The sequence below is a fragment of a genome, unplaced genomic scaffold (genome assembly GCF_019419815.1).
Source record: "Pyrus x bretschneideri cultivar Hongxiangsu unplaced genomic scaffold, Pyrus_bretschneideri_v1 Contig5, whole genome shotgun sequence".
NCBI classification, from domain to species: domain Eukaryota; kingdom Viridiplantae; phylum Streptophyta; class Magnoliopsida; order Rosales; family Rosaceae; genus Pyrus; species Pyrus x bretschneideri.
In genome coordinates this window covers 4,531,027-4,543,315 of record NW_025999787.1, presented here as the reverse complement: position 1 = coordinate 4,543,315, position 12,289 = coordinate 4,531,027, and the positions used below count along the sequence as shown (strand labels likewise).

At 37.2% G+C, this 12,289-nt stretch overlaps 1 protein-coding gene across 2 annotated transcripts; it reads right to left on the bottom strand.

Moving 5' to 3' along the window:
- Nucleotides 1-4,319: 4,319 nt before the first annotated feature.
- On the bottom strand, nt 4,320-8,205 carry LOC103956748 (exosome complex component RRP41-like). Of its 2 annotated transcripts, none has more exons than XM_009368776.3 (7): nt 7,977-8,202; nt 7,329-7,407; nt 7,086-7,188; nt 6,870-6,990; nt 6,031-6,119; nt 5,045-5,194; nt 4,320-4,661 (listed from the first exon to the last, which is right to left on the bottom strand). In XM_009368776.3, the coding sequence occupies exons 1-7, from the start codon at nt 8,116-8,118 to the stop codon at nt 4,569-4,571; spliced, it is 777 nt and encodes a 258-aa protein (XP_009367051.2). In that variant the 5' UTR covers nt 8,119-8,202; the 3' UTR covers nt 4,320-4,568. The 2 variants fall into 2 exon arrangements, with proteins under 2 accessions (XP_009367051.2, XP_048424832.1); XM_048568875.1 differs by lacking the exon at nt 4,320-4,661 and adding an exon at nt 4,670-4,927 and having other exon boundaries at nt 7,977-8,205.
- Between the last annotated feature and the right edge of the window lie 4,084 nt (nt 8,206-12,289).

Below are 12,289 nucleotides of genomic sequence, written 5' to 3'. Positions count from 1 at the left end.
TCCCGAAGCTACCCACTATAATATATTTGTTTTCTCTTGCTTTATATATTTCTGTCTTGTATATATATTGCATTTGTTTGCAGGTATTATGAACTTAAAGTTCATACTTTTGAACCCGAAGTTTCGGAAAAGTGCCATCGAAACCTGAAGTTTCTTAAGGAGCAACAATCATGTTGAGACCCGAAGTTCTCCATGCTTAATTCCGTTTAAATCAAACCATGTCTTAGAACCTGAATGTTCTAATTTTGATGTTTATGGAAATTTTATTTTCTAAAACACTAATCACATTCCTGTTTCCGCCATTCAGCGTATTGTCGAACCTTAACAAGTTCGATTTCACTGATTTGGAAATTTCGAACAAGAAACTACTTTATGTGGATACAAGACATGACACCTTGCTTGACTATGACTAGTTGCGAAATCATTGTAGCCAGTTCTTCATTCGAAGACTTATGCCTGAAGCAAAATCAAATGGAAGTACCTCACTGCTGAGGACTCCATGGCTCTTTGACACGCTATAGACCGTTTCCAATCATGCAAAGATAAATTCTTGCCCAAAGCAAAACATGATTGAAACTTTTACGTCCATGAATAAATACAATTCTGAAGTTTATATCCAATCAAATTTTGACTGGAAGAAAACCTTTCTCGTCCACCTAAAAACTTCAAGAATAAGGGATAGTATTCCTGAACCTCAACCCTGCAGAATCTAACTCCATTTTGACGGAATAGATCATTGGTTATGCACTTTTCAGTGCTTCTACCAATGTTGTTGAGGAGTACCATTCCTGTAGTCAATCTGTGAGACTAATTTTGCTCCACCTAACACATTTGGAAGAGCGAAATTTGACATGGAAGGCCTTATTGGCTAAACCCCCTTCTATATTTGGTTTACTTTGCGAATAATTTATTTTGTTCTCGGATTTAAGATTGGTGTTTGGATGTCACTATTATTCCCGAATAAAGAGTTGATTAACAAAATTACCACATGTGCCTACAATTAACTCAAGCTTAGGTATGTTTTGTGGGGAAGTTAGCAATCTGGTTCCATGCTAACTTCATACCTAATCATCCCCTAACAACCTTTCAAGCTTATCCAACCTGATTGTGGGGCATGGCACTGTCCTATATTGTCCAATGGTACTAATTTTACCATAAAGGGACGCCTTATACTCACTCGTTCCGGCAGAACACTTTTTGAGCTTTAAGGATATTCGAGAGTATTATTACCATATTGAAACCAATGTAGAAAAATGACTACGAATATAGCCAAAAACATATTGTAGAGAAGATGAAACGCTTAACGAGTGGATTATACCCATTCAATCCCCTATGTGGCCGGCCAAAAACCCGCGATTCCAAAGGAATTTTTGCTATGGATATAGTTTGGGATATCTAGGATGATCCGTGATGCGCTGTTTTGGGCATTTTTTACTAAAAGTAAAGACATCATACCTGGACGAGTCTCATACCTTAAGACCCTTCATCTTTTATACAACGGATTCAAAAAGGATATTTGTGGACTAATTCAACCACTCTGCGGACCATTTAGATACTTTATAGTATTGGTTGATGTTTCTACACGTGTGGTTGTTGTCCATAAGCTGCATTCTCCACACTGGTGGTTCAGATTAACAAGCTCAGGGTTCACCACCCTGATTATCTGATCAAATTTATTTGATTGGATAAGTTGGAGAATTTACATCGAAAACTTTAACTTTTGATGGATATTGCATGTCAGTTGGGTTTTTGAAGTTGAACATCCAGTCCCATGTTCATACCCAGAATGACCCAACAGAAGCATTCATTAAACGCCTTCAAATGATTGCGCGATCAATTAGTCATAGGTACCAAAGTTCCAGCTCTCTGCTTGGGGCCATACAATATTGCAAGCAACCATATTGGTCCGCCTGAGGCCTGTCAAGATCCAACCTTATAAAGTGCGTGTCAGTTGGTTACCAGATACGAACCCAACAAATCAAATCTGCGCGTCTTTTGTTGTGCGGTCTATGTGCCATTTGCGCCGCCTTTACGTACAAAAGAACAAATGGGTCCTCAGGGAAGGATGGAAATCTATGTCAGTTATGATTCTCCTTCTAATATTTGTTACTAAGAACCTTTGATAGGCAATCTATTTACCGCTCATTTTGTGGATTGTCACTTTTATGAGACAGTCTTCTCATCGTTAGGGGGAGATAAGAACATCGATGTTCCTAAAGAACGCTGTGAATTATCATGGACGTCTCTACTATGTCTCATCCCAATCCCAATCTAGATCATCAAAGTATAACCAGACACTTCCTCTGACCTAACAAAAGTGACGAGATCACATATACTAGCTACAAATGTGCTTGCAAAGATGTGTACCATATGTATGACGGACCTTCGCCCCAAAAGCAGGAACGCCAAGTCAGAGTTTAAGATAAATGATCTTGGGAGAACTCAACATTACCTCGACCTGAAGTTTCAAGCTAGTTCTAATGGTATTCTGGTCTACCACTCGAACTAGACCCAAATGGTGTTACATCCAAGTATACCATGATTGTCTGTATACTAGATGCAAATGAGACCTTTATGAATGATATAGAACATTAGGTTCCATATTGGAACGTGAGGCAGCCATATCTAAGTACCATAAGCATTTGTTGTACTTAGCTCAAATGCACTGGATCAGACATCTTATGTGCTGATAATCTTTTGGCATAAAGTAGCGTTACGCCTAACACGCTACCACCAAATTTGGTGTTAAAGACGTTTTTCTATTACTATGGTTTTGGGCTGATCTATCCCTATGCATCTCAGAATATATCACACCCCCTTAATCTTCGGAATGATGCCTACCTTATGGGATTCCATGAATCAGACCATCTGTCTGACATGGTTATGTCTTTACCATTAAGAATCACCGCAATATCTTGGAGGTCAACTAGATAGACCTTTTGTTGCGAAACCCTTTGAATTGTTCCAAACTCACTGTATCTCATCACGTGAGAGATATAGTTGAGAACTGTTGTTGAACATATTCAAAATCCTAGCGATTTTTATCCATCGTTAGGTCCCAACGATGATCCATGAATACAACGCCATATGTATCAACCAAATTATGATACATCCAACAAGTCAACACCAAGCATATTGTGTCTACATTAGCATGAGCATCAGAAGATTGAAGTCAAGTAGTCCAATCCCAAACAACATTGTCGACATCTACATAGAGTCACTGCTGAAGTCTACCCTTCCAGAAACTTGTCCAAGGAATTGGTATGAGTAACTTTCTCATTTGCAATGCTTGTAGTTTCATTTGGAAGTTTTGTCAAACTCAGGGGAGTATCCAGAAGTATACTCACTTGATCTTAATGTACTCTTTTTCCCTACGATTAGGAGTATTTTTCCCATTGGGTTTTTGCTACCTAACTAGGTTTTAACAAGGCACCCATGATGGGATGGTCATACCCTTTTGAGCTCTTCTACTTGCCTCCAAAAGACGTATAGTTTTGACTTAATGCAACTTCTCACTTTTCTCTTTAGCCTATTGGTTTTTCTCCTACCTTAAGGTTTACCATAGCGAGGTTTTGTGAGTTTTTACCACCCATGCATTCTTCCATTCATTTTGAGACTCACATTCGTTACTTGTGCCGACTAGACAAGACAACTTCATCCATTGCTTCTACATTTGCCTAAAGATCTGATGCTCCATCTACTTGAGTATTTGCACACTCAAAGGGGAGTGTTGTGACATATGTTTATATCAATATGTGATTGTGTAAATCCTAAGTAGAGATATAATAGGAATCCTTTATATCTAGAAGACCTTTGCTAATAGACTTGTATTACTTGGAGAGCAAGTTTCTCTCCTCCTTATTACTATAAATAAAAGCACAAGGACTAGGGAATTAATAGACAATTCCTCAAGCCTATTCTCCACTCTCTCTTTCTCTCTTTGCCGCACCTCTCTAGTAAATATAGGCCACAACACCTCACAAATCTTTTTTTTTTTAATCAAAAAACACTTAAGACAACTTTTTGTATTATTAAGAACATTTTTTATATCATAAGGACAAAAAAACAAAAAATGAGTCACATGTCATGAGGGGTTTGAATACAAAAAAAAATGTCCTTAATAATAAGGAACGATATCCTTAATGATAAAGAACGTACGGTTTAGTGATATTCTTCACTTGTAAGTAAGAAATCTTAAGTTAGATTCTCGCTAAATGCGAATTTGAACCACATTATTACAAGACCATTGTAAGACTTAACCATCCACTTCCCCACCCACTCAGTATAGATAATATTGTTTGTTTAAAAACAAAAAACACAAAAAAAGTTTTGAGGGGCTTTGTATTAATTTATTAAAAATTTAAGGCTAATTTGGAGGGGAGAGATACAATTAAGGGTCAAATCTTTCTCCTCTATAATTACTCAAAACTTGTTCCTTACAACTTGCAAGAAAAACTAACGATTACAATTAGACAAAATTATCATATTCCTCCAAGGTAGAATAAGGTCCTTGCAAGCCTCCATTCTTCCAAGGTTGAGTGACCGATTACATCCTTCCACGCATGCCCTCATGATTCTTCCAAGGTAGAATTAGTCCCTTTCAAGCATGCCCTCATGATCTCCGCAAGCTTTGCGCACGCGTCCAGGCAAATTTGCATTCCCTACTTGCAGAAACTATGTTAGTATCTCATAAGCCACATCCATCTTTGTCAAACCGTATCAGAGATTTCTCACCCCTCAGATTGACCTATCGAAATGACCTTCCTACGGATTTAGTGCATTCCAAGGATATTAGTGAATTAAGCGTCAAGGAGTTGCATGAAACCCCACCCTACAAGACCAATTTTGACACGTATATCCACCTATTTGACTTATCAATCCCATATGTAGCGTGCAACAACCAACCAAACAAGATCTCAAGGATGACCTTGCATGCATACTTACTGTTACTATTTACCATTCTCCCGTGTAGAAATAATGATCAGAAATTCTTTGATCAAACAACATATGATACAGGAAAGAATAAATCAGCTATCAGTCGTACCTCGTTAAGTTTTGGGGTTGACCATTCCCCAGTGATAGTTAGTTGAGTGACCTCATAGCGAGAAGGCATACAAGTCAGCATTAAGCTTCCATCTTGGTAGCTTTCCTCTTCCAAAATAGGATCAATGACAAGGTTCTTTCCGAGACAAGACTGGACACCACAAATAGAACACAAGTGAACGAAAAAATTGAAGAACGAAAACAACTTTGATATGGAAGTCACTACGACGCCCAAAATCATTTGTAAATCTAAGGACAAACCTATTGAACTTCCATATATTTGTGCTAAATGACAGATGATAGCACAATTGTACTATTTACAGCCTCTGTGGCAAAAGCATGTTAGTGGCAAACTATTTTTCTTACACACATAAGTGTAAGAGGAATCAGTTTAGCAGAGTTTAAACCATGCAGTAACACAAAGAAGAAAAACCTTCCAAGAAACCAAGAAATTAATGTTAAATAAGGCAACAGTATATACTGACCAGCAATTTAGCACGTTAGATATCTAACAAAGTGACAGATCTCATATGTTCACAAACATGTGCACATGGACGCACAAGAAATGCCAATTCCATATTTAAGCAGAAAGTGCCATAAATATATAAATCATAAGAACTCTTCTCCAAATTAAATACTTAAAAGCACTATACCATGTGAAAATAAAGAACAGGAGAAAACATAGCAGTAATCTTGCTATTTAGTGGACTAGCCAAAAGAACAGAATAAATACAAAAGGATGATCAAGGATCAGATTTGTGTTCCCTATTGTGCCATGTGCTCAAGTTTTACGAGTCTCAATTCTTGCATATTCTGTAATCTGTACGGGGCAATTTGTGCATGAATATGATGTTTGCACAATAGTAAAAGAAAAAAAAAGTAAAAGATACGTTGAACAAGGTAAGATGTTCAGTATCAAAATCTTTGATTTAAACTTGATTATGAAGAAAAAGTAGAGAAGGCCACATGTCTGGGCTAGATGCATACCACAGAAACTGAAGCAACAAGGTCATACATCATTATCCCAGCATCTGCTAGGGCAAGGCTAGCACATGATATGATTACAGGAAAATCACCTGCAACCAACGTGAAAAAGCTTATAACCATGCACAACAAACTGAATGGCACAAATGAAGACACAGTCAAATGATCAGAGGCAGAGATGCACCGGTGATACTACAACATAAAAATCATCGTTATTTCTTGATTTTAATCCCAAATGACTGCCAGAGATGGACAGATGATACTACAACATAGAAATCATTGTTATTTCTCAAATTTCATCCCAAATGACTTCTCTATTACTATAATTGCTTATGATCAACTATACATCTTTATCAACATAATTACGTTATCAAACTCATGCAAGCACAAAGAAAGCTCTGCAACTTATTACATGTCAGCTTCTGAGCTAGGTAAGAGGTAATTGTCAAGCAATTAATTTTTTTTCCCAAGCAAAATCCATAGTGTGCCAAAATTGAGCCCAAGGAATAACGGGAGAGTGTCTGTTGGCACTGAACACCACAAGTCATGGACAGCACCTTTATATTTACGTGTCTTATCAGATTCTTGTATGTTGAAGAAATTCTAAGTGAAAAATAGTACACGCATTCAGAAGTTTACAAGTTATACATTGACATATACATAAACATTGAACACAAACATATACATTCAGCAGGAGTATAATCTTATTCGTTCGACTTAAAATTCTCTTCTCTGTCATTTTTGTTCCTCATTCCTTTTCTACATATTATTTTTTACTCAGCCTAAACATACAATAGCAGAAAGGACATGAGTTTATATGTTAAAAACCAATTAAAACTTACTGCCCCCAGATTCCAACACCAATGCAAAAACATCCACAGTAGTCTTGGGGAAACTTTCCAATATTATTGCACCCTCTAAAGCTTTATGAAGCATAGAAGAAAATTCTTTGTGGTCTGACCCCTAAAAAATTTGGTGTTCTAATATTAGTAACAATTGTTTTAAAAAGAGTGGTTAAAAAAGAGGATCAGAAGAAACATTAACACAAAGTCATATACCTGTCCACGAACTGGGGTAGCAAAAGTTGTATAGCTGACATCGCAATTTAAGCGTCCTATATCACTGTACATCATTGCCTTCTTACTCTCTCTTGGCCCAAATCTAAACCAACCAAGACAAATAAAATATCAAACTCGGTTCATCATCTTTGCATTTTGAATCACATGGTGTTGCGCTTACTCGAATGAATAAAAAAAAGTATAAACATTGAACCTATGAACTTCTAAATCAGATATACTCACACAGAAACAATGACCTTGGTATTTCCAAACTCTGCATAAGCTGATCCTGAAGCACAATTTACAGCACCAGTCTTGAAAACTGTAAATTACCAACAACTTGTTAGAGCAGTACTACTTCTCTTTCTCTCCTAACCCACATGATTCGGGCAGACTACACATGTGCTTGTTGTAGTTTCAGCAAATCAAACACACATCGTTCCCACATTACATCAAATTCAAACATGTCGAAAAATTTCGTCTTTCAAGGTAGCCAACATACATTTACATCCACATTCAGTTAAAGAACCGAAGATTTTTCTGAACCCCGTAAAAGGATTAACGCAAATGGATATCACTGACAATCAATACAACAGAGTAACAAAATCCCAACTAAATCGAGCAGTCCAAAGAAAGTCAACTTTTTACAGATTGATTCAACTTAAACCAAACTAAAACACAGTTCTTTACATACATTACGCTATACAAACAAAAATCAAAATCCCACTTGAACTGATTAACCAATTCAATAACTCCATATTTGGACATGCAAAAGCAATAAAACAACAACAACCCACAACAGAAAATCCATGCAAATCATCCACAAAAATAAGAACAAGTGTAAAGGAATAAAATTTATGCAAAAAAATGGGAAGAAAGAAAAGGTCTTACAGGCAGGTCGGCATTGGTGGAATTCACGGCCGTCGGAGCGGACCCAATCGACGTCGTCGTTTCCAAAAATTAGAGATTTGGTCTTCTGGGTCGTCGGAGACGGCGCGTAAGTGCTTGGGGTTGCTCCACCTTTCCCGGCCATTCGCGGCGGCAGTCGAAACTCCCTGTCCTTCTCTCCTGTTCCCGTGCGTTACTGTGTGTTCGCTGCTACTTCGAGCCTTTTCGTTTGTCCTTCTTCTCCTTAAACGGTGCGTTCTGGCTAGCCGCGTTGGGTTAATCAGTGGGCCGGACTTTGCCGTTGTTTTTTTTCTTTCCTTTGGGCTTTTATTAACGACCCGTTAGAGGAATTCTATGTTCACCGAGCACCTCCAATAATACTAGTTAAATTTATTTGTTGTAGCTATCCAAGTGATTCAAATATTAATTTCGTTAGCCATCACTTTCAACCATATTAGCTAAATACTGAAGCTCACAAACAATGCAATTTTATAGTTTATAATGTTTATCCAAAATTTAACTTTCTCTCTTCTATTAACATAAGCGAGCCAGTTACTATTCATAAAGATAAGATAGCTAGTCATTAAGCTAGCATGTTGGAGTTGTTGACAATACTAGTGGATAATGAATGTCCATAGTATTGGAAACCTTGCCACAACATTGAAAACATTGCCAAAGTGTTGAAAACCTTGGCAGAATATTGATATGTGGAGATCATTTGTCAAAGGTGTGGTGTAAATATTCAAAATGTAATAATACGGAGTTGCTCTATAAATAGAGCACTCCGACTACTATCAATATATACAGAGCACAAAGAGAAAGAGATGAGGGAAGAGAAAGAGAGGAAGAGGAGAGGAGAGAATACATAGAGTTATCTTTGTACTCCTATTATTCCAAATTATAATGAAAACATCACTGCTGCCCGAGGACGTACTCCAGTCACACTGACCGTAGAGAAACCTCGTAAATTTTGTGTCTTGTTTTATTTATTCCACTGTACACACATCGTCGATTTTACAACACGTTATCAGCACGAGAAGCTCTTATGTCAGTGGAAAGCACAACACCATAAATCCGGTGAAGCACTATCCACCTCTCACCTCTGTCATCTAAAATCTCACAGAATAAAAGGTATGTCCATTTTTCGTCTCTCCCACTACGTCAGAAGCGCCCCACCGAATTCCGGTGAGAATTGAAATTTACGACCTGAAGTCGTCACGAGATAAGAACTCGTACCTCACAACTGGTTTCCAGAGATCCAGAAGAATCTCATCAGACTTGGAAACCCAGATCACGTTGTTTTCGACGGATCTTGAGAACTCCCATGAATACTTGGTTGTTTGAGATGGTGATGGCAAGAATGAATCCACACAGGCCTCCCTTTCTTGTGCCTTCGTCAACCCCACTGTCATCTATGTCTCTGTAAGGAGGTTCTTGCTTAACGATGCCATGTTCCCTGGGTCATGCAAGAACAACGCCAGTCTCTAGTAGCCTTTTGGATTGAATTGAATTTGGGCAACCTCCATAACTACCCAGCTGGCCCTGTGTTTCGAGACTGGCAGAGACAGAAGGAAGAAAAATAATAGAAAAGGGGGATTGATGGAATGGCAAGACACATGTGAAGAAGAAAAAAAAGATGTTGACTGCAACCTAAGAAAAAAAATATATAAAAGGATTTGAATGGTGCATGACACCATTTGGTCAACATAATATAAATGGTTTTTGTTGGTGCATGGCACCATGCTTCAGAAATAAGAAAAGTAACAATAATAAGGTTTAAATAAGTGCTGACAAAAGAAAGAAAAATAATAAATAAAAGGAGGTATGATACTTATTGTTATTTATGTAAATTGGTGTTGGTTTAAAACCCTTTCACAAATTCTATTTACTTTAAAGCAATTTATTTATCATGGACGGTTTTACCGCCTACTGCTTTAAGTTTTGATTTATGTGAATGGTGCTGAATTAAAGCCCTTGTCACAAGCTATATTTACTTAAATGCAATTTATTCATTATGGCTGGAATTACCGCCTATTGCTTTAATTTATTTATTGTACTTCTTTTTGTTACGATGAGTACATACTGAACCGGAAGTTCCTTGATCAGATCGGAAGTTCCTTGATCAGATCGGAACATGCAGTTTCTTGATCCTTATCATATAAAAATGAGTGGACCTGAAGTTCCATCAAACAAAAAGATCGGGCATGAAGTCCCTTGATCCTCAAGATCAGGACATGAAGTTCCTTGATGAGTACCTTAAGTTTGAAGAGCCAAAGTGCCTCAACTTAATTGCAATAAAAGCCATAAGAGTCTCAGTCTACAGACTATTAAATAAGGACCAGAAGTTCCTTATGTCCATACTCAAAAATGGTTTAGCAGAAGCATTTATCAAGTGGATGAACTTGATTACTCGCGCTTTGCTCATGAAAACAAAATTGCCAGTTTTTACATGGGTACATGCTATTTTACATGATGCATTATTGATTTAGTTGAGACCTGTTGACAACCATCAATACTTCTCAGTACAACTCGTGTTTGGGAACCAGTCAAATATTATACATTTACGAGTTTTTGGTTGTGTTATCTATGTGCCTATTGCACTGCCACAACATACTGAAATGAAGCATCATTGCGGATTAGGCATTGATGTTGAACATCATCTATCATTCAATATTTAAAACCCTTGACTGGGGATATATTTACTGCGTGGTTTGTGGACTGTCAATTTGATAAGACAATTTTCCTGCCGTTAGGGGGAGAAAATAACTTCGTTCCAGAAGAATGATGAGGAAAAACCGTTCCAGAAGAACGAAGAGAATTTGTCTTATTTTGATTCACAAAGCAATCAATGTGAAAATGAAGTGAGAATAATTGAATGATGCAACGATATGCAAATCAAATGCCAGATGCATTTAATGATGCAACGAAAGTGATGAAATCACATATACTTGCTACAAATGTGCCTACAAGAATTAATGTCCCTGTTGGACAAAATAATATGGCAGCAAATGATTTATCTGTTGCACGCCTGAAGCGTGGCAGACCCTCAAACTCAAAAGGTTCAGTCCTTCAAAAGAAGAAGAATATGGCACTACTGAACTATTGCATTCCTGAAGCGTAACTGTTGCATGCCAGACGCATGACAGTTGCCGCAAGGATACTTGTCCCGAAATGGTCAATCTGCGGACATGGGAATATTGATGTCTCATGCATAAAGCATGATAGACGTATAGGTTCCAATGACTCAACTTCCGAAGTGGAGATTAAAATCCAAGCTCTATAATGCTCAAGAGGAGGTTATGATCCACATTCTCTAAATTATGACTATCCTGGAAGAGATAGTGTAATGCCCTTGAAGAGGCAATGGATATCCCAAAAAGAAATGAAAAGCTTTTATGCATGCGCATGCACATGAGAATATGGGATCACAGATTGATGATAACCAATGGTAATTTTGGTTTTTACAAGTATCTACTAAATTCATCAATAAGCTGTGGTGATATTGAGTCACGTTCTTTTCCATCAACAAAATTATGGGCAAAAATGGATAAAGGCAAATTCATTACAATTTTGTAAGAACGTGGAAAAATAGACCTATATACTTGGATACAATACAAATAGCCAAAGGATGTTGAACCTGGAAGGTTACATATGTGCATTTGTAATACTGTGAAATACACTCACATGATATGACACAAGGTTGTAAAAGAGTTCATATGAATGGAGACTTATATACGAAGGGTTATGAGTCGCCCACATCATATCTCCATAAGTAAATCCCTCAAATATACATGGAAGTGAATTGCTCTGTATAAATTCTAAAGGAAAATGTGTCATGAAGTGTAAAAAATCCCTGAAGGATTCAAATTGCTTGAAGAAAGCCCCGGAAGGGTAAAGCATACAATATGTACTCAATACCAATGGATGATATAAATTGCCTTAGTGAGTACTTTCATTATGGTATTGTTGCAACATACTAAAATCTCTTGCAAAAGTTGATGATATTAAATTGGGACTCCTGAAGAGTCAAGAAAGATTATAAAGTGTTGAGAGAAATATTGTCTCGAACTGCAGAATCGAACAATATGCCAACACGAATCTTATCCATTATATTTATGATATTAAAGAATCATATGGATTGAAGATTATGAGTTGAATACTCAAATGATTTAGACACTAAGAATGATCATTTATCTTCGCGAGGGTAAAGATAAATTGATATTTGGTCCAGAAGTACCACATCTTAGTGAAATATATGCTTTATTGTATTTAGCACAATACACTGAATGAAATAAAGCTTATATATTAATATCTTC

What these genes read in the sequence shown, in the direction of transcription:
- LOC103956748 (XM_048568875.1), bottom strand. Translation starts at nt 8,118, where the DNA reads ATGGCCGGGAAAGGTGGAGCAACCCCAAGCACTTACGCGCCGTCTCCG. An exon ending in CTACCCCAGTTCGTGGACAG is followed by an intron (nt 6,991 to 7,085) that starts GTATATGACTTT and finishes CAAATTTTTTAG; the next exon opens with GGGTCAGACCACAAAGAATT. An exon ending in TTGTTGCTTCAGTTTCTGTG is followed by an intron (nt 5,195 to 6,030) that starts GTATGCATCTAG and finishes TGTGGTGTCCAG; the next exon opens with TCTTGTCTCGGAAAGAACCT.